The 22,856-nt window shown below is 37.8% G+C and overlaps 2 protein-coding genes across 11 annotated transcripts in view; one reads left to right on the top strand and one right to left on the bottom strand.

Moving 5' to 3' along the window:
* The window catches only part of LOC127636331 (calcium/calmodulin-dependent protein kinase type II subunit beta-like), an 82,206-nt gene extending 65,567 nt beyond the window's left edge, over window positions 1-16,639 (top strand). For 2 of the 10 annotated variants that reach the window (XM_052116818.1, XM_052116808.1), the window contains 6 exons: window positions 2,450-2,518; window positions 8,830-8,878; window positions 14,869-14,944; window positions 15,060-15,154; window positions 15,318-15,552; window positions 16,491-16,639. In XM_052116818.1, coding sequence (XP_051972778.1) covers window positions 2,450-2,518; window positions 8,830-8,878; window positions 14,869-14,944; window positions 15,060-15,154; window positions 15,318-15,550 — 522 coding nt within the window. In that variant the 3' untranslated portion in view covers window positions 15,551-15,552; window positions 16,491-16,639. Of the gene's footprint in view, window positions 1-571; window positions 605-2,449; window positions 2,519-5,500; window positions 5,546-8,829; window positions 8,879-11,513; window positions 11,607-12,303; window positions 12,439-13,848; window positions 14,035-14,868; window positions 14,945-15,059; window positions 15,155-15,317; window positions 15,553-16,490 lie in introns of all 10 variants that reach the window. The other 8 variants (XM_052116826.1, XM_052116815.1, XM_052116836.1 and 5 more) reach the window with 6 other exon arrangements.
* A 3,762-nt stretch (window positions 16,640-20,401) lies between these two features.
* si:dkey-174n20.1 (uncharacterized protein LOC796174 homolog) lies at window positions 20,402-22,822 on the bottom strand. The gene is made up of 4 exons (XM_052116846.1): window positions 22,508-22,822; window positions 21,210-21,452; window positions 20,754-21,056; window positions 20,402-20,676 (listed from the first exon to the last, which is right to left on the bottom strand). The coding sequence occupies exons 1-4, from the start codon at window positions 22,626-22,628 to the stop codon at window positions 20,417-20,419; spliced, it is 927 nt and encodes a 308-aa protein (XP_051972806.1). The 5' UTR covers window positions 22,629-22,822; the 3' UTR covers window positions 20,402-20,416.
* Window positions 22,823-22,856: the final 34 nt, after the last annotated feature.

Here is a 22,856-nt window from a genome sequence, read left to right as displayed (position 1 = left end):
TCTTGGCTGCCCCCTATTTTTAGGACAAAAAATATCACTGATCTGCACAGACTGTGCTTGTCTCATCCTTTAGTATCCCTGCTTGTCCTTGCACATCATTCCTACAGTTTCCCCTGCACCAGAGCTCTGGTTCAAGAGATGACTTTCTCGGAATGATTACTGTTTTGCAGCACGATGAAACCGACCCCAGACTTAACTTTGCTTACTCTGTTCAATCCTCAAGTGCACTTAAGCTTTCCTTAAACTAGTAGCATGTGGCTCTCTCCTTTCGCCCACACTTCTCGTTTTACGATCCCTTCACTTGACCCACCACCCTTCCTTTTTCCTCTGGCTAGTGATTTCCAAATTCCCTTCTCTGTAGAAGAACCTTTCAGTCAACAACTAGCACCATCTTGTTCCAAACACAGTCATTCAGATGTGACCCAAAATTGTTTGAATCCTTCTTTGGCTGAAGATGTCTTTTATCTTCAACAAAAATGAACATGGTTTTGCACAGTCTTAAAACGTCTCCCACTCTCTCGTTCTCTATGTCTCTCATTCTCACTTTTTCTCCCTCTCATTCTCTCTCTAGAAACGGAAGTCAAGCTCTATCATTCAGTACATGGTGAGATTAATGTTCCATTTACACTCTTCTATTTTCCTTTCACCTTTCTCCGCATGTATCTCCTCCTGCCAACGAATTGCCAACACCTTCCCTGAAACTCCTCCTTCAAATTCAGCATTTATTTGATGGCCAGTAATAAACTTCAACAGCCTTGAAAAGTTGATTTGTGTGTCATCTACCATGTTTAACCTTTTCGTTAAGTTCTTTAGGGTTTTTACTGGTCATCAGGTCACCTATGCTAATGTTCCTCACTTTCTGTTTTATACATTTTCAGACCAACGTTGTTGGTTATCTTTGCTGTTCCTCTCTTTGTGTGAATGATTTTGACCAACTCCCATTGACACGGATCTCCTAGGTCTCATTCTGCATGTTGGTAGTCTGAAGTATTTTGGTTACTGCAGACTACAAAAACCATTGTAAAGCAGGTTTAGGAGAGGCCATTCTCTTCATACAAGAATAGATGAAAAAATGTCCTCTATTGTCTGAATTCTTCTTGAGTTTGAACCCTCAAAGCTGTGTGTTTTGTCACTTTACATTCACCTGGATGAAGTTGGACTTACATGAAGATCCAAGATCTACTGAAATAAGTTTTTGGGAATCAAGTGGTCCAGTTAATAGAAAGACTGTGTGTTTGAATCTGCATGTATTTGACCATAGTGCCAAAGTCTCTTTAAGGGACATTCACACTTGCAGCGATTAAATGCTTTATTGTTGGTTTCTAGTAGCTGTTCCCACACAATTGCTCGATGCAGTTGTACAAGCGGCTGATAACATGAACTTGTGAATTGTGTTGCTGCACATTTTCATAAAGTTGAACTCAAAACGTTCTTAACTTTTACATCTTCAGATGTCTCTGTTGCTCATATCCTTTCAAGTCAACAAACGATGACTTCTAGTCTCTGCAAATCTGTGTGTGTGTGTGTGTGTGTGTGTGTGTGTGTGTGTGTGCACGCACATATATTTAATCTATACATATATTTAATTACCATTTATTCATTTGTGTCATGGCTTTCTTTCTGGTTTGTGAGGGTCCAGTAATTGTGAGTTGTTTATCCATCTCCTTCCTCAAGCAGGCACATACTAACAGTTCTTCTCGCATGAGCAGCCCTGGCTATTTGAGGGAAAGAGGATTCTGGCCACCTCGACAACATTTCAGACCAATAAACATAGCTATATAGACCAATAACATGACTCTGTAGGGCCTGAGGGAGCCAGAGTACCAATAAACATCAAGAACTCATCTGCCTCTGCATATAATGGGCCTAATTGGTATAATGGATTCAATTAGGGGGCTTAATTGGCAAAACGTGTTTAATCGCCTTGAATAGTCCCCCTTCCCTCTCATTGCTAGAGAATGTTGTGCCTTAATGTAAATAAGCAATTGGCACTAAATCAGTCAGTTACCTTTTAAAGGGATAGTTCTTCCAACCCTCATGTTGATCCAATCCCTAATTACTTTCTTCTGCTGAACTCAAAAGGAGATGTTAAGTTTAATAATAACAGCCTCGGTCACCATTCACATTTGTTGCAACTTTTTTCATGTAATGAAAGTTAAGGTTAACTGAGGCTAATGTTCTACTTAACATCTCCCTTTGTGTTCCTTGGAAGATCAAATCAAATGGGAGCAGAACAATATGAGGGTGACTATGATATGAATGCTATGATATGAATTTTCATTCTGGCGGAAATAACCTTTATAATAGAGTAGGAATGCACTTTGCTGAGTGTGTAAGTATGTGTGTATTGTTTTGTTTTTTGTATGCATTTATGCATGCTGTGCTTTCCCTCCATCCTTCTTAGCCTGACCCTTTCTGAACTGAATGTATGTTGTGTTTCCCTGCACAGCCCCAGACAAACAGCACCAAAAACAGCATAGTCACCAGTCCCAAGGGAAACCTCCCCTCTCCTGCACTGGTATTTAACTCTCTAAACCCTCATCTGTTCTATCACTCCCTTCTTTTTACCCTCTGTCTATGACTGTACCTGTATCCCTTTGTGAAGTTTGATTTTAATTTTTTTCTTTTTTTTTTTTTGTGCGTGTTTATGGAGAACCAATGTGAAGTATTTATTTGGTAATTGCTCTTTGGAATTATAATACTTTTTCTACAACACCTAGTTGTGCCTATAAAGAATGGTGATCAAGTCAAGTCATATATATATATATATATATATATATATATATATATATATATATATATATATATAAACTCAGCAAAAATAGAAACATCCTCTCACTTTCAACTGCTTTTATTTTCAGCAAACTTAACATGTGTAAATATTTGTATGAACCTAAAAAGATTGGTCAGTGTCTGGTGTGGCCACCAGCTGCATTAAGTACTGCAGTGCATCTCCTCCTCATGGACTGCACCAGATTTGCCAGTTCTTGCTGTGAGATGTTACCCCACACATCCATCAAGGCACTTGCAAGTTTCTGCGGGGAATGGCCCTAGCCCTCACCCTCCGATCCAACAGGTCCTAGACGTGCTCAATGGGACTGAGATTCGGGCTCTTCGCTGGCCATGGCAGAACACTGACTTTCCTGTCTTGTAGGAAATCACGCATAAAACAAGCAGAATGGCTGGTGACATTGTCATGCTGGACAGTCATGTCAGGATGAACCTATACCACATGGATGAATGGGTACCACATGAGGGAGGAGGATGTCTTCCCTGTAAAGCACAGCGTTGAGATGCCTGCAGTGACAACAAGCTCAGTTCGATGATGCTGTGGCACACCACCCCAGACCATGACAGACCCTCCACATTCAAATCGATCCCACGCCAGAGTACAGGCCTCAGTGTAACGCTCATTCCTTTAACAGTAAACGTGAGTCCGACCATCACACCTGGTGAGACAAAACCATGACTCGTCAGTGAAGAGCACATTTTGCCAGTCCTGTCTGGTCCAGCAAAGGTGGGTTTGGCCCATAGGCAACGTTGTTGCCGGTGATGTCTGGTAAGGACCTGACTTACAACAGTGAATACAAAATACAGTGCCCTGAAAAAGGGATGTTTCTTTTTTTTTGCTGAGTGTTTATTTATATATATATATATATATATATAATATATATATATATATATATATACATATATATATATATATATATATATATATATACTGTATGTTTATACACACACACTACACTCGATCAGCCACAACATTAAAACCACCTTGTGTAATATATGTACTTATATAAATAATATTTATACCTAAAGATATTTGAACACTTTAGCCACATCTATTTTAAACCATCTGATCTCATATCACCACTTAGTTTAACAACCAGAAATTGGCAAAATATTTTGTCTTCATTTTGAACAGTATACACTTTATTATGCAATATTTTGCTTAAAATATGGTTAAGCAATTTTCCTTTAAAAAAAAAGAAAGGTAGGTCTTGGTTTATTTGTTGTTGTCTTTGCAATGTCATTCATGCATGTGGAGCTTGGCTAATCAAATATTTTTCGGGCCACTGTACGTATTTTAGTGGTAAATTAGGGATGGAGAAGTTCAGGTCTGCAAATCAGAGCAGAGAAGGGTTTAATTAGAATATACATATAAATATACTGATGAAGGTGACCCATGAGATAGAAATGACCCATGAGTGTGTTAACATGTCTTGAATTGAACTGAAGTCAGTTATCAATGTTCAGGCCCCTTGCTGTATCCTCATTTAGGATCTGGATTGGTTTGGTGTTAATAAATCTGCCTGGGTCTCTCTGAATTGGCCTGCGAACTGCGGTTTCCTGGCACAGTGGTAATAGGCCGTTGTTTGGTTGACTGGGATCAGTAATGATTATCTGGGCTCTAGTTCTTTTGCACCTGCTGCACATGTGCTGAAGGTTGGAAAGTGCATCTTATGGAATGTTCACGGGACTGTGGCATTTTGTTCTGATTGCAGGCAGTGATATATGTGTGTACAGGGTCCAAGGCCAAGTATCTGCCCCATTTCCCAACAAACAAATCACAAATTCCTTCACAAATTTTAGTGTATTATCAGTTGCAACTGCATATTGACTGTGTGTTGTTCATCATAACCTTAGCTTGTAACTGCTGCGTGTTGCAGGGCAATGGTAGCCATGGTGATGAATACATCATAATGATGGGGATTGCAGGCTGCTGATAGGAAAGTGAGGGAATGTTACTTCAGGAAAGTGAGGGAATGTTACTTCAGGAAAGTGAGGGAATGTTACTTCCTGTGAGAGAGACTGGGCATTACAGATTTATGCGGTCTGATGTGCGACTAGCTGGCAGTTTCCGGGGGATGACGCATATGCAGTGGAGACTGAATAAAATAAAAACCTTGTTGCAATGTTATATAAAAAATAAAAAAACAGTTTGCTGGCAAAATCACAGAGTTTCTGTGAAACAGCAATATATTACTGTTTTACCTCAGGTTTTGAAATATAGCCTCACATTAAAATGATAGTTCACCCATTAATGAAAGTTCCAAATCAAAATTATAAATGTTTTTCTGTGGAACACAAAGGGAAATGTTACATCCTCAGTCACCCTTCACTTTCATTTTATCTTTTTGTCCATACATTGAAAGTGAATGGTGACTGAGGGTGTCAGTCCCTTACATTATTTTGTGAAATCTCTCTTTTTATGTTCCATTGATAAAAGAAAGTCATATGGGTTTGGAACAACTTGAGAATGGATATAATTGCAGAATTTTGGCCAAAAAAACAAATCCCTTTAAAAACTTATAAAGTGTAGTCATTTGTTTTAAGTACTAAAGATAGAAGTTCTTTGAACCTCTGGTGGCTTTTTAATGTGTTTTGTTCATTTTTACTGGGTTGGCAATCATAAACACCCATCCACCCACACATGTTCTCTCTCTGGTTCTTTTCTCTCCTCATGTTTTTACACCCCTCCCCGCCCGTCACACTGTAGGAGGCACAGGCCACTGTCATCCATAATGCAGGGGATGGGATTAAGGTAACCCCCCCCCACACACACACACACACATCTGGATACACCTCCCACTCTTCTTTACTCACCCCACTCCCTTCACCATCCATCCATTGTCTGATCTGCATCTCCACAATGCATTTTGGTTAATGTGACTGTAGAATATGACATCATCTGTGCATGTGTGTTGGCTGCATGCGTGACCCTTTTTAAGTTTTCGCAATATTTCTTACATCGTCAGATACATGAACTAAACATAGTTAAATGACTATACATATCCCTTAATGTCTTAAAGAAACACATGTCATATTAAACTAAATTATAGATTTGTGTCTGATGCTCCTTCCTGCTTTTGCTCATATGTTTGTAGTGATCTAAATTAACAGTAGGTTTAAAAGGACAGTTCACACTAAAATGAACATTTTGAAATCAGTTTCTCACTCTCGTGTTGATCCAAACTTTCTTAGACTTACTTTCATGGAATGAACATGGAAATAAAGAAATTGAGATTTTAGGCAGTATTTTAGTCTCAGTCACCATTTACTTTCATTTTATTTTCTATACAATAAAAGTGAATGGTGACTAGGCATTTTGTGATTATTAAATAACCATCTGATTGCAGTTATTTGAGACAACCGTGTTTATTGGACATTCTAATTCCAATCACATTTGAATGCCCAAATAAGGGAAATAATGTATAAATGCGATGAAATCACATTTGTGCATCATTCAGTTAAACTCCAAGTCCAAGTGTCACTGAGCCACGGACATCAACCAGCTCCTGTCCGGAAGAGCGCACGCTGTCAGCAGGCTCACGCCAAACTCCTGTGAAAAAATAAATGAACAAATATAAACTGTGATATCACGATTGTGTAATGGTACATTTTCCTGGTTCATACACGCAGTGACACAGGAAGAGTCTTTGTGTTCTGTGGAGTGATGAAATGATTAAATTAAATCTCAAAGGTTTTGCTTCATGACAAATAAAGGCTTGTGGGTTTAATCAAAGAGCATTAAAATAATGTGTGAAAGTGATGAAATTAGGACCGAAATATTTTACTATTGCATAATGTAAGAAAATATATCATATAAAAAAAAATTGACCAAAACTAATGTTGACCAAAAATAGAGACCTATTTTAAAGTATTTTAGAAATATTTTAAGATTTAAAACAAAATGTAATTCATACATTTTTAAATCAAAGGAAATCACATATCCCTATTTTATTATTTTATTTGTATATTTCAAGTTAAATGTGTAAAAATCATTCTTTGTGTTCAACATCTCCTTTTGTGTTCCATGGAAGAAAGAATGTCTCATGTTTGGAGCAACGTGAGGGTACGTAAATGATGACAGAATTGTCATGTTTGGGTGAACTATCAATAGTGTATTTAATCAATATAATAATTAAGAGTGCTTTTTATTAATGATCTTGATGATGGGAAACTATACTTGACACATCAGATGTTTGTAGCATGATGCGGCAGAGCAACAGTTGGAAATGTGTGTCATGATAAGAATATTAAACCAGCTGTATCAGGGGTCTCTGCGCTCCACTCTGAGCTAACGGAGACCTTGTGAAGTAGTGACCTCTTGTGGTGGACTTTAAAAGTGCAACTTATGAAACAAGCTCCCTGAAATTTGCTGTAATAATGGGAACCTGATTTTACCTGTTTCAGATGCACAGATTCATATACATGGCATATAATGTATGTGTAATGACAAGAAAAAGATTTTATAACAAAAATGTACTTGATGTACCGGCTATAGAGACACAAGTGGTGTAGAAGTATATAAGGCCATATAACAGTTATGTCACATGTCCCAATACTCCAAATACAGAGTTTGAGTGCTCCATTCGAGAGTTCAGCCTAGATTTAGACTTTTAGAGTGTTTCTGCCAGTGGTACAGCATATGAGCTTTTTAAATCCCAAATTGGGCTTAATTTCCCCTCAGAAAATTGACTGTTAGATCCATGCGTGGAAAGCTGTACATTTCTCCACTCTCCATGTCTGCCAGTTTCTTTATACAGATACAACAATGTCTATAGCACAAGGTAGATGATAGAATGAGAGAACAAAAGTTTTTTCAGGAGCACCTAATAATATCGTCCCACATACTGATGACCTATTTACAGTTGGAGCTGCTGTCCTTGGTGATTGCTACAGTTACACTGTGACAGGTGCACTGTTCCGTTTCTAAGGTGACCATACCCTCCTGTAAAACTCATTTCCCATAGAGACATCATTCTGTCGATCTTTCTCCTATAAGAAGTAGTATTGAAATTAGTAGGGTACCAGAGACTGTGCAATATTGGGAATTATATAGAATATAATGTGGATAAAATATAGCTTATATAAAAGTTTAACATATTTTCACATTCATTTATTGTCGTCAATCCCCAAAATGTAGCCCCTGATTTTTAAAGTAATGTTTCTGTTTTTAGTTCTTAAAGAGATAGTACTATCAAAAACAGAGAGTTTGTCATCATTTATTCTTCTTTATGTTGTTCCAACCCTGAATGACTTTCTTCTGTGATAATCAAAAGGAGATGTTACTGAAGAAAGCCTCAGTCACTATTTACTTTCATTTTATGGAGAGAAAAAAAATATGCAATGAATGTGAATGGTGAGTGTGGCTATCAGTCCCTAACATTCTGCCATTTGTGTTCCATGGAAAAAGTCATATGGGTCTGGAGCTACATGTGGGTGTGAGTGAATGTTGATAGAACTTTCATTTTAAGTGAACTATCCCTTTAATAATGCCCATCAAATCTCATTAAACAAAATGAAAAAGAGTTGACATGGACGTAGAATAAATGTGCATTTAATATGCAGAAAATACAGCTGGAGGCTTGTTTCATATTTCATATTACTCATGCTGACCAGGGAAGCTTTTGCAGTATTTGTGGGATTTTGAAGGATTTGTCCTAATTACTCTGGCCTACCTTTCAGATTTCAGGACAGGATGTTGGGAAATTAGGAAGGAAAGAGCATTCTATTCATAAAGTGTCTATTCCCTATTGAGGTGTGGCTTGTATTTGATATCATTACAGTATATATGTTTCTTTGTGAGAGGGAGTATAACATATAATATAACAAGCATGTTCTAACTGTCTTGCTGATGTTGCCATGCATCGGTGATCGGTTAATTGTGTGTATAATCCCCAGAGTTATGCTGTTGAGATGTTAATTTAAGGTGTGCGTACAGTAGGTCTGTGTGTGTGTGAGGACTTTAGCACTATTCTGTGTTCTTTCAGCTAAATGTTAATGTATTATAACTGTGATCTGTCATCTGTCTGAATATCTCAGGAGTCGTCGGACAGCAGTAACGCCACAGTGGAGGACGAGGAAATGAAAGGTAAGAATCAGCTATCCATCATTTTCCTTAGGCTATATGTAGAGCAATAGTTCGGAAACAACTCACACTGCAGCCACGCAGGACAGATGTGGGTGATTCTTCAGTTAGGGAAATTGTCTGCCCCATAATAAGATAAAGTTTTTAATATTTTAAAGATTTTTAAATGGTAGACAGTAATAGAATAATAATTTGTCTGTGTAATAAAACATTTCCTTAACCTTTTTAAAAGTGTTGTCATGTTAAACAGTTCCCAGAATTTGATTTTGGGCTTGTCCCCTACCCTAGCTTTAACTTTCCCTCTTTTAGACACTTCGCTGGCCCTAATACTGGTGTCATTACCAGAATGTACTGTTTGTATATATATATATATATATATATATATATATATATATATATATATATATATATATATATAGATCTCTAAACACTCATGGATTCATTCCACAGCCCATGAATGTTAATCTGAGTAATTTCTGTGCACTTCTGGGCTCATAAACTGTGCTCTGGATTAGTGTCACTCCTACTATCTGTGTATGTGTCAGATCTCTCTGCCCCAGAAGGCAAGGTCACCTTGTGCTAAAATTAACCTCTACAGGAAAAAGAGACTGGCTATTTGTGAGCGTGCGCGCGTGTGTGTGTGTGTGTGTGTGTGTGTGTGTGTGTGTGTGTGTGTGTGTGTGTGTGTGTGTGTGTGTGTGTGTGCGTGTGTGCGCGTGTGTGTGTGTGTGAGGAGAGACCCTCCACCAAATTTCTGGCAGACTGTGTGCATAACAGGAGCGTGATGACTTTAGTGATCACACAAAAGAGACGGTGAGAAGGGTGTGTGTTTGTGTGTTGTACTTTTAGGTGGTGTTAGGAAATATATGGCTGCCTGTGAAATAGTTGATAAATGATTGTGGCTCAGCTGTGGCAAAAGGTTAGCTTTATAACAGCCACTGTAGTACCTCTACTGAAAAGCACTTCTGTTTCAATAACAGTTATTAAACTGGAGGCAGTGAATGGAATGACTGTGGAAACCAGTAATTTTAGTGTTTGAGCTGTTCATTCTTACTGCAGGGCTCAGTTTAAGTTTTAAGTGTGCTTGGATACAACATGTTTTTATCTGTAACCTGTTAGCATTCTTTTAATGTTCCTCACGCTATTCATTTTTCTAATATTCTTCATTTTTACTCCATTTTGTCATATTGCATTCTTTTCTGTATTCAATGTTCAGCTTGATTAAAGGGGTCTTATTGGTTTTTTAAGTTTAATTCTATGAACGGCATATTTTATATACTGTTGATTGCCAAAGTATATACTTTTGACTCCCTTGTTAGCTTGTTTGTAAAGACAAACCAAATGTTGCATTTAATGCACTTAAAATAATTGTCTTTGGGGCAAGGCATTGCACCAGAATAAATGTTAAAATACACACAGTTATAGCCACAACTTCCTCACCGATCGTGCTTAGATTCGACCGTGCTTCGATTCATGGCCAATATTGTTTTTAATTGCAGCACACACTTAATCAAACAAGTACACTACTATATGTAATGAATGAGCACTTGCTTAGACCTCGAAGAATGACATTGTTGCTAATTGAAAAGGTGAATTATTGGCAAATCTAAGCATTCGCAAATTAAAAATGTCATGCTATAATTCAAGATTAATTCTTTTCTTTTTTTATATATATATTATTACATGTGTATAGATGTGAAAAATTTAAGTTGTGCTGTGTATGATGCTCTCATGCCATTTTCCTGGTTGCCAGTATGTCACAATGATCTTTGATAGTGTCAACAGAGCTATTCATAACTTGTTTCAATTCAAACTGATGTTTGCATTTCGCAAGTAATATGAGTTGAATGTAATTTAACAGCATAAGGCATTAACATATCACTGCAGCATATAACAAAGGCACAGTCTGCAATATTGCCTAATTATAGTGTTCAAATGTATGTAATTGGTATCAACCTCAAATTTCCTGATCAATGCCCCACTAGCCACAAGTACATGTTAACTTGTGATAAGTCTCAGCTTCAGACGCCCATGGACCGCCCACAGTCTGTGCACTAACCGTCTGATGCATATTGCACACACAACTTTCTCTTCAGCTCTAATTTGATTGGCTGGTTTGATGGAATTTCAGTGATTAAACTCACACATGACTTTTTATCAGTGCACCTAAAAACAGAGCTGTGTTTACAAGGTTCCGGATTAATACACTGAGTAGCAAGTAAAGCAGATATCCAAAAGCAGAACAGCATAATGTGCTTCGTTTTCTATGAATTTTGCTGTAATACAGTTCTTTTAACAAAAACAAGTGTACATTTCTGGTTTTAAATCCTCACCAATGCCCCATAGACTTAAGTGTATTACTGTATGGTAATCAACAGCATCTCTAGCATATAGCCTGATTTGTTTTGAACCTTTTTCTTCCTTCATTTCTACCCATTATATTCTTAAATACAAAGACTGCAATGTAGGAAATGCACAAACAAAATAAAGGCACCCTTCACATGAAGATGTGAAGACATCTGGCTCCTCCAGGAAAATCCAGGAGTGAGGAATGGCTGCAAAATCTCAGCAGATTGACCCATTCTTTCTGTCTTCCATTTCTTTCTCTCTGTGAATTGTTGGGGTGGGAATGTCACAGGAAAGGTTGTAGATAACAGTTCAGTTCAGTCAAACCCCAGCACCCAGCCTGAACTCGCCCACATACCTTCAGTCTCCTCCCCCGCTGTCTTCAGTAAGTGCCCTCTGAATGCCATGACCTCATGCATTTCACCTGCTATCCCCTCATTCCCTTATGTATGCATGTACTTTTGTGATTTTGATTTGAACTGTGTACCAGTCTATTAAATAACTTAATGAGGATTTTCCCCATTGGTAAATGGATGCAAAGATTTATTTTTAATCAGAACTAAACATAGCAGTTTTCAATGTTCTGACCATTAACCATTCTCAGATGGTTTCTTTGTTTTTATTTAAAGAAGTAGTTCACCCCAAAATGAAAATTCTGTCTTTTTCTCACCCTTATGTTGTTCCAAACTCGCATGACTTCATCCATGCAACACAAAAGGGCAAATTATGAAAAACGTTCAAGCTGTTATTTTCCATACTGTGAAAGCATATAGAGACCACTGCCTGACAAATATAAAAACACTATAAAATGAGTTCATATGATTGTATGTTATATTCCATGTCTTCTGAAGCCAAAAAGCTCTGAAAAAATGTCTCTCTTTCCTTGCATCTCTAAGTAAATAAAAAAATAATAATAAATCAACTAATGACATATGGGTAAAATGTTGATAGAATTTTTATTTTTGGGTGAAGTATTGCATTAATGCCACCCCAAAACAGTATAGATATCCCTGTCCACCTTGTCCTCCCTGCTAAGCTTAATTCCACTGTTATATATGTCCTTCCTGATTCTGGGCCCACAGCTGCCACTAAGTTCACTGATCTACTGGGTGCGGTATGCCGGGGGCCCACATCTGATGCTGAGAGGGGAAACACTACCACTCCAGCTGTTGTGTCTGCCCCATCCACTTCCCAGACCCCTAACATTCCTACACAGAGTAAGTCCTTGAAGGACCAGTATACAACCAACAAGGGTCAGACACTTGGGGGAGAATTCACTAAGAATTAATTGCACCCAGTAAAAGTGGTGTTTATTTGCATGCACTGATTTGGCGCCCAGTTCAACATGGCAATAAAATCGGTACTGAACACAATTTGCACATTGCAGTTCTAATGTGGCGGGCCGGTTCTGAGTGCTGTATAGTGGAGGATGCAGCAGACCACCGCAATCTGGCACACTCAGCATCACTCCACTACTGTGTTCAAGACCCCTGAATGATATCTTTAACATGCCAAAATTGCGCTTGACTACACCACACATCTGGATATATGCCAGGTTAAAACCCTTTTCTCCTTCATTTGATCATCAATTGATGAATTACTGCTACTACGATTGATAGAAAATGGACACAAGCATCTCTATTAAATTAAATTAAATTAAATTTACACCCTGCTTTTCTCAGGCGGTAATAGCACTCAACGAGCAAATAGTTCTGAGTTTTGTGAATGAAGCCTAATAAATAATGAACCTTGTTACAAAGAAAGAAGGTGTGTTTGCATGGAATGACAACGACATAATTTTAATACTGAAGAAAGTTGCTCCGCTATTTTTTTTATTTGCCCCTTAAAGTCAACATGAAACAACCTTCACAGCCCATTTACTTCCATTTTCTGATGTATTTCTGATATATTTTTGTATTGTTAAAAGTGGGTATTTCATACCAGAACAGAGCCAAATGGTTGGAGGGGAGGATTTGCAAACTAAGAGGGATTGGTGGCATCAGATATCATTTCAGAGGCAGAACTCATATTTTGGAGTAATTTTCACCAGTGAATCCTGCACAATAAGCTTAGAAACAAGTATTAAACACCTCATGACATCAGATTTATAGTTTTTGTTCATGTCTGTTAGCTTTGAGGTCATCTCTGTGTTAGTGTACTCCTAAAAGTTGGCAAAATGAACGTTTAGCAGATAAACCATTAGTCTTCATCCTTCAATAAAACTGACCAAAAATATTAATGTTTCATCTTGCATTCTACACATTTTTGTCCAATCAGAAACTCTCAATAATGAGAACGTTCCTCACCTGCCACTGACTAGCAATAGCAATGTTGCTAATCATGGTTCATGGCCAACCCAAGTGATATGTCCGATATATCCCAGCATCCTTTTTTAATAGGAAACACGTTAACCCAGGAACGTAGGGTCAAATTGGATTTCATGCTGACTTTAAAGAAAGTTGTTGTTCATCTTAATCTACAGCACATCCAAATGCTTTTGTTTTGACAAACTTGTCGCCCACTGCATGTTTTATTCATCGTGCTCTCTAGCAACATGCTGTTCATCCATGTTCATTATCTTCTTTTCCTTTCATCTGTCTCGGCAATTATTCATCACCAAACTCCAGTGTCTCGTTTGACTGACCTAGTGAGCAGTGTTCGCAGAAGTTCAGCCCCACAGACAGACAGTGAACCACCAGTTCTCAGCAGACGTCTTACTGCCACTGCCCCTTTATCTGCCTCTGTTGCTCCCCCATCCAACCCCTCCCCATGCCCTTCCCAACCATCCTCAAGTCTCCTGCCATCAGCACATTGTGAGTAGAGCACAGTAAGCAATACCAGCATTACTGTGCTGGTATTACTGTCACAAAAGCATGAGGTTTTTGAAAAGGTGCTACTGGACTTACAAGAATACAGTGTATATTTTTAAAGATGAAGTGTGTAATTTTTGTGCCACAAGCATCACCAAATGCAATTGTGAATAATTATGCAATAATTACTGTTTTCAAACAAGTTTTCCTGAAAACTCCCTTTCTCTACCATTGATTGAACAAACAGATCATCCCACCCCAAACTCACACCACTGGTTGAACCAGTGTAGTTATGCCGGACGAACAGAGCAATGTTTTTATAGTGCCACAGAGATACTGTGTATACATTTTTAGAGGGAATCAACATACAAAAAGCACACTTATAGTTGTCTTTGGACATTAAGCTGGGATAGGAGAAAGTCGAAAAGTTTTGAACATTTTACACACATCACCTTTAATAACGTTTGTACTTACCGAGAATCTGATGTCTTTGAATTGTGTTTCCTGTAGTGATTGGGTGTGATGTGGTTTTCAGAGTCTAACAGAACTGGGAAGGAATAGGTGTGTGTGAGATCATTTAGCATAGGTGGCTAAAATATGTATGGGTGGATGTTCAGACAACCTGTTTTTTATTTGTGTGCTCCTGCCTTGTTTAAGGCTGCAGCTTGAGTGAATTGATGCAAAACAGCACAGATTAAAAGTGAAAAACCTGTGGATGCAGTTGGTGTGCTTTAAAACAAATCACTTTGCCTACCCTGAATGGTGTTCCTGAATGTATGTGAATACTGTACGAGTTTAAAGTTACCTTCTTTTTACACTTGCCCCCTCTTTTCATAGCACGCAAACAGGAGATCATCAAAATCACCGAACAGCTCATTGAGGCCATCAACAATGGTGAATTTGAAGCCTACGCGTAAGTCACTTATGTGTATATATATCTAATTGTGAAATTGGGAGGTTTTTTTTTAACCCCAATGGAGAGTAAATAAATTATATGATATTAAAACATTGGCTTCAATTCTTTCCAGTAAAATTTGTGACCCTGGACTCACCTGTTTTGAGCCAGAGGCCTTGGGAAACCTGGTGGAAGGCATGGACTTCCACAGATTTTACTTTGAGAACTGTGAGTTGAGTAGAAATACTATATACAGACTAAAAACCTACACTGTTGACACATGGAAATGTTAGAATTTTTACAGTATAGTAGAACATCATAGATACAGTATTACCCTGTATTTATATTCTGATAACCTGTTCTAAATTGTGTTTGTCCTGTGTTGTTCTAGTGCTGTCTAAGAACAGTAAGCCCATTCACACCACCATCCTCAACCCTCACGTGCACCTGATCGGAGAGGACGCTGCCTGCATCGCCTACATCCGCCTAACACAGTACGTTGATGGGCAGGGCCGGCCGCACAGCAGCCAATCAGAAGAGACGAGGGTGTGGCATCGCCGGGACTCCAAATGGCAGAATGTCCATTTCCACTGTTCGGGAGCTCCTGCCGCCCCTCTACAGTGAAGGTACATCTTCTAATAGAGTTATATAATATTATTCAAAGGTTCATAATTTTATTTTGGGGGTCTACTAGAATAGGTTTACCTGCTTTAATGTAAAAAAATATATACATATATTTTTCTCATACTGAAACGCTGCTGTCTTTTTAAAGCCCTATTTCCAAAAAGCCCAGTCTGCTCTGATTGGTCAGCTGGCCCAGTCTGTTGTGATTGGTCAACCGCTTAGAGCGTGTGTCAGAAATGCAACGGCCCTTACCATTACCGAGTTTCAGCTCCCGAGACTTCCTGAGCAGCGCATTCCTGAGGCAGGCATTATGCAAATGTGTTACTTGGTGACATAGCTATGTCACGGAAGTAATGGCTGGACTGCAAACCAGGCGTTTCAGGAGCAGTTTTTTTCTGTGGGAGAGAATAACTCCCTTTGGTGTGGACTTTGTGCTTTGTAACTTTGCAGACCTTTTACATGCACAAACTGCTATATTACACACTAAAAGAAAGATAAAATCCCCAAAAGCATAATGGGGCCTCTGATTTTAGAGTCTTTAAAAAAATGCTACTTGTGATACAGTTTTATGTTTGTGCTGCTTATATATCACACTTCTAATTCCAGTGAATATTTCTCAAGGTAGGTTTATTTTTAAAACTCAAGTTTTGATGTAGGCACATGCCTTAAAATCGTGACTAAAACAAAAAACTAAACTATTAAACACTTTCACCAATATTGCTGGAACAGCAAAGATATATGAGCAAACATGCCAAAATATCAAATTATTGTTTTGGCCACAAATATTGGAATAAAAAACTGTATACAATTACACTTAAAACAGCTTAAATATAAATGTGACATATCTCAGATACTTGTCTGCTAATTATATCACACTTCTTTTACCTTATTTCTTTTGTATGTTTTAATAAGACACACTTTTAACTATATTTTTCCACAGGTTGAGCTCATTGTAGCCACATCTAACAAGAGTGCCCAGCCTGAAATGGAGAGTGCAGAGAGAGAAAGAGAGGGAGGGGGAGAAGTTGAAGAGAGGGATGAAAGCGAGTCCAGTGATGGGTGGCTGGGAGTCTGCAGTTCCTGACCCTCCCACACTGGCCCTGCTCCCTCGCCTCTCGATTTCGTCACTTGCCAATCACTTTTGTGCATTGTCCTCTGTCTCACTGCCCCATCGACTTTACTCCTCCCTCCCAATCGACAACCCTGTATCTTTTACATCAATGGAGGGACCGTGTTGTGCACTTGTGCTTGTGGAGTTGGACAGTCTTTGATTAATAAAGGCCTCGAGTCGTCTGTGAAACGCCATGCTTTCTGTCGCACCTTCCCAATGTGAATAATGACCTTTGATCCACTGATTCGCCGTCCTAACTTAGTGTGAAGATTTTCAATATTATTGCTATTATTATGATTAATATTGTTATTCCTGTTGTTATTAGTATTAATACAAGAGCAATTGTATGTGTCACTTCTACCATTCATATTCTGGATGTCAGTGATTTAAAATTTATGTAAGGCTTTTGTTTATGGACATTTTTGGGAAGCTTGATTTTTTTCAGTATATACAAAAGTGACCATTTCTATGGTGAGTTGATGAGATAATAATTGTCACCATTTATGTACAGCATTCTTGATGTGTTTCATGGTTGAAAGCTCAAGCTCACATCCAACAAATGTGTCTGTCCACGTGCTAAAACATTTTTGGACATTCAATCCGTGTGTGACTGTTTGGTGCAGAGCCTACCAGAGCCTAATCAAGAACGTTGTTTGGGGTCTTCCAGTTTTTAGTTTCATCATTATTTCGTTATATCATTACATTAGTTTTGAAAATACTTAGCAGATTTAGTATTAGCTGTTAATTCACTCTTTCCTCTTGATTTTTGGTGAAAGCCACAATAGTTTTTGTAAATGTTTCAGCTCTTGTGACTGATTGCAATGCTATTATTGGATGTTAGTAGTGGTAGTGTTGCAATTTTAAAGATTTTCAACAATTTTTTTTTCCTTCATTACTTCAACTGAGCCAGTGGAGAGATGTGTAAGTATGGCTCTTGAGCAGTTTATCTTAAGCTTGAATGATTCAATCAATTTGAAGCCATACCTCAAATGGAAATGTCACCATCATAGGAAAACTGGTGTACCAGATTAATGTGTTTTAACCAACTTCTGCCTAAGGAAAAACATATTTTGTTGAGGACTTGAATCTCAAGAGGTGGCTACTATATTTTTACTGTCTAATTTGTAGTCAAAATGTAGGCTTTGAGTTACAGAAGGCCATTGAAGATCAGTTAATATGATCTTTAGAAAGACCATCTTAGCGAAACTTGGCAAAGGCCATACCTCTGGATTTTCTCAAGGTGGTCTTTAGCTGAAAGAATAATATACCTTTGCTGTGATATATTTTGTCTCTTATCAAATTAAGTTTATATTTGTTGCGAAATTTGGTGATAAATATAAATATTACTTGTTCTATTTTTGAGAGTTTATTTATAATTTTGTTGTCAGTGTGTGAGACTCTTTGAACGAGAGTGGTTTTTAACATGGAAAAACAATTGTTACCCTGGATCATTTTTAAAGTGTTTTTCCCTTTGGATGGGCAAAGTGCAAGGTGTGTGAAAATCTTTCAAAGAATGACGTGAAGAGGTTCATAATCGAAATAGGCAGCAATAGTTTTATATTTCAGATGATGGTGACATAGTTGAATGTGAAGTGTATCAAAAAGGAGCTTAACACGTCACACCTCGTGCAACTTTATGCTGGTTACAGTCTGCTTTTGAAGTGATAGGGCTGGTAATCATGGTGAACTGAACGATCTTGTGACTATTTTGGCTGGAATAACCCAGGAGGCTAATATACTGTTTGCATCCTCAAGTTGTATTTATTTGATTTTCTCAACTTCTTATGTGCTTCTTAAATGCATGTGCATTACACGCATTTGTACACTCAGTAGCTTTGAGCCACATGTCAATATCAGTGATAACTGCTGACTTTTTATTGTTGTTATGATTTGAAAGCAACTCAGTAGTCGAAAGCACCTTTATCCAATATAAAATGAAAGCAAAATCTAAATGTTTATCTCAGAGAAGAAAGTGACCCCAGGTGGCTCATGGTGTTTCTGTTCCGGTATTCTGCTTCTAATACAGTTGCATCTCATTCTTGGGTGTTTTTTGTTATATCGTTTTGTCTGAGACTAAAAGTGATCAAAGTCCCACACCTGTCCACTCCCTTAAAAAAAGACAAAATAACAACAAAAAAAATGTACTGTTTTCTGTGATAGCAATCAAAATAAACATGTTACAAGTGAAAGTCACTATTTAAACAAGACACACAGTATTGAAACTGCAGTTTACTTGCATTTCAGCTGGAATTTCTTTGCATGAGTTACTTGAACACTAGGTTTTGTGTTATTTCTCGATTTTACTTTTTTTTTTCTATTGAATGCTGATTTACCTAAACCTCTCTTATCTGTTTGACCAGCTTTGTTAAGTGCATATAATATTTTTGTCCCAAGATGATGCAGACAATGGCAGTGTAAATGATGAAAACTATAGCTAATAATGTTGATGATATTAAGACTATGGAAATGGTGGTATTTCTACAGCATGTTTTTGTATTAAGCTCATTGTCGTCAATGCAGGGTGACTGATATTTATATTAACGACTATAAGAATACTCATTAGTATGAGATTGCTTGACTTCAGAGAAGCACTCACAATATTAGCTAAATATGCATGGGATTGCTTATATTTCAGAATATCTCCTTTAGTCTCCTAACGGCAGTGACATCATTCTGCTCTGTGCTTAGCGGATGCTCAGTACTCAATGGCCATTCAAATCATGTATTGTTTTTAACTTTTATTAGCCTTTTACGAAAACACCACTTTAATTTCACTCGCACCAACCCCATCTGTTTTAAGCACAGGACAGTTTCCGCCCCACACATATCATTGATCTAAATGGAAACGGTACTGAATATTTTCTCTGAAGTTGAGTCTTCTCACAGTAGCCCTCTGATAGATTTGTTTTTCAGTATGAGGTAAAATAGTATCTTTAATTTCTGACAATTCTTACTCTTGCTATTTCTCTGTTCTCAAACATGCTCTGAGTATTCCCTGATTTAAGCAAATGTTAAAGTTATAAATAAATGAGATGATTTAAATACATATGAATCTTGTTCATGTTTCTTCAAAATTGACAACTAATATATTTTTACAGTGCATAGATAAAGATATATGTTTAAACCCATTATTTACTTCTCTAAAATTATATATATATATATATATATCTCCAGTAAACAAAACTGCAAATGTCATGGTCAAAAATTTTGGAAATTTGATTTTTATCATAAGACAGTAAAGTGTAGTAAATGGGGGAGGAACCAGTTGAAATACAAAACTTGAAATATGACTTTCTTCTGCAGAACACAAACAAAAACTTGCTCTGTAGGTCCATACAATGCAAGTAAATGTTGGGAAAAACTCTGAAGCTCCAAAAGGCATTTAAAAATAAATCTCCACTTTTACTTCCAAATTCTTCTTTTGTTTTTTTGGCGATTTGCACTCAATGTGTATATTGCCACCTACTGGTCTGGGTAAAAGGTGGAGACCCATTTTGTGGACCCATTAACTGTTTTCACTAATTAATGTGATAAGTAAAAAATATAGGCAATGCAAAACTGAATGACCAAATGACATGAGTGAACCAAAACATGTCAATAATCACCAAATATATTACATTGTTAAAAAACACATGTGTAAATCATAAGTAACAAACAATCATAAAAATCACATCCTTACGAACAAAAGTCACACTGTGTTCCATAAATTAATAACATAAGTATCACAATCGAACATGCAAATAATATTAGTGGCTTCAGGCCAGTTTAACTAGTCTCTCACTGGCCTCCCAAAGTTTTTTTGCTACTCCAGCGTCCCTAGCGAAGGCTCTTAGAGGAGCCGGCTGACAGTCAGTGAAGTATCCTCCACTGTGCGGAAGAACCTCATCTGACACGGCGCAATACACGACTGTCTGTGCCCCAGCCTCACACGAGGTGAAAAACATGAACATCACCACCTGCACCACGATCCGGAACAGAACTGAAAAATGGCAGGTCCAGTTACTCTGAACATAACCTGAATGAGACAGGAGAGAGTTACAGAGACTAGATTTGAATGTTGTACAAAGAGAGAGACTATATATTATATCTCACCAGGATGAACCGCATACGCAGTCACTCCTTTGCCCTCCATCATGCGAGCTAGCTCGTGTGTGAAGTAAATATTGGCCAGTTTGCTGCGACAGTAGGTGAAGAATGGGAACAGGTTGTAGTTGAGATCCTTGAAGTCCAATTTCTGGTACTTGTAGCTGGAGCAGGTGAGCGTGATGACCCTGCTGGGTGAGCTCTCTTTCAGCCGCGGGAGGAGGAGGTTTGTAAGTAAGAAGTGGCCAAGGTGGTTCACGCCAAAACACATGGAGAAGTTGTCATCGGTCCAGTCCAAAACGCTGGGCATGCCTGAAAGTGATAAAAGTATTGAGTCAATCAGGAGATCCATTTAGGCCTAGATCATTAATCCATATTGAAGTTGCATCGCCATGACAAACATAAGCTAAGTAAGAACATTAACAGTGAATGGAACACACAATGAGTGCTTTGCCACTGTGATACCTGCATTATTGATCAGAATATCAAGCCGCTTCTCCTGCTGTAAAAAGGTTTTGCTGAACTCTCGTATAGACTTCATGTTAGCCAGGTCCACCTCTATGAAAAGCACATTCATATTGTGGCTCCTGGCTCTAATCTCTCGAACAGCCTTCCTCGCTTTCTCCTCATCCCTGCAGGCAATGATGACACGAGCACCCCGCAAAGCCATTGCTACAGCTGTCTCCTTCCCGATACCACAATTCCCCCCTGAAACACCCAGTCATGCCACATAAGAAGTTAAAGAGGGTCATCTTCTAATAAAGAGTGAATTTTATTTACCGGGCCCTGCCTGCAACATGTGACTTGGTATAAAATCAAACTTGGTATAAAGCAACTCTGTTTGACATCCTTTACTTGTTAACTATATTTGGAGGGGATTCCTGGTAGAAAATATATGTTTTCTAAGTATGACACAAAACATCTGAATCTCAGAGGATAGCCTACAATGCCTGAATAAGGGTATTACAAATTTAACACTACTCTTAAATATAAAGTTTAAGCAATCTGTCCCATGGTATAGTGATGGCTTCAGATTGTAATATGGTATTAAATATGCTGTGCTTCTGAATGACAACCATATACATGTAGCTAATTCTGAGGTTGTTTTTTTTTTTTTTACATTCCTGCCCATTTAAGTAATATTCTGGGTTCAATACAAGTATAATATTGATTACCACAAAAATTAGGGTTGACTCGTCCCTGCTTAAAACAATACAATAAAAATACAGATTTTTAGTGAATGGGGCCCATTTTAAAACGTTATATACTAATGGTTTCAAACGTATAGCCACAAGACATAAACAATGTGCGTGTAAACATGTTATTAGTGTGATAAAATCGCTTAACCCTTTCTGTGTAAAATGCCAACAAACCATAAACCCATCAAATGACTGTTAAATGGCCATTTAAAAACTTTACAGTTAAATTAATACATGCGTTTTAACAGAATAATTAATGTAAGGGCATTTGTAAAATGATACGCTTCACATTTCTGCCTTTAAACCCTCCAAAAACTGGCCTCCTTCACTTCCATTGTAAGTGCCTCACTAAGGACGAACATAGTCGAAATATTTTTTTTGTGGTAATCAGCATTATGCCACAAATGCTGTCGATTGAATGTAAATTGTATTGAACCCGGAATATTCATTTAAAGAGTTCGGATTAAACGTAAGATCATTAAGAAAGACATATATGGCCTGTAACATGAGCTATCTATCACTCTTTTAACTCTGAGATCATATTATTTAGCGTGAATTGCTTACCAGTTATAAGAACAGTTTTCCCATCTAATCTCTTGACATCCATGCAGTACCTCCTCCGTTTCATCCATTTCAATATCAAAAAGCACAAGAGTGCTGATAATATAGTGTACAACAGATACATGCTTTGTTAGCTGAACTAGCACAATACAAACAGACCTCCTAACATTCAGTCAAAACATTTTTTATGCAGTTTACACATTCAGGAAAGAATGTCTATAAGACGTTTATCAAAAATCAGGGTTCATACATTTTACAAATGTAGCATCAAATGTAGTCTAGTTAGCCACAACAAGCTGTGCGAGACGAGATTGTCATTCATCCATGTCGCTAGTGGGCGCAGGAGCGCTCC

Source organism: Xyrauchen texanus, chromosome 4, assembly GCF_025860055.1.
Source record: "Xyrauchen texanus isolate HMW12.3.18 chromosome 4, RBS_HiC_50CHRs, whole genome shotgun sequence".
NCBI classification, from domain to species: Eukaryota; Metazoa; Chordata; class Actinopteri; order Cypriniformes; family Catostomidae; genus Xyrauchen; species Xyrauchen texanus.
The sequence above is the reverse complement of the archived record's forward strand: the minus strand, read 5'-3'. Positions and strand labels throughout refer to the sequence as shown.

Coding starts and splice junctions, on each gene's coding strand:
- si:dkey-174n20.1 (XM_052116846.1), bottom strand. CDS start 22,628: ATGTATCTGTTGTACACTATATTATCAGCACTCTTGTGCTTTTTGATA. Junction 21,453..22,507: donor GAAAACTGTTCTTATAACTG/GTAAGCAATTCA, acceptor TGGGTGTTTCAG/GGGGGAATTGTGGTATCGGG. Junction 21,057..21,209: donor TATTCTGATCAATAATGCAG/GTATCACAGTGG, acceptor TATCACTTTCAG/GCATGCCCAGCGTTTTGGAC.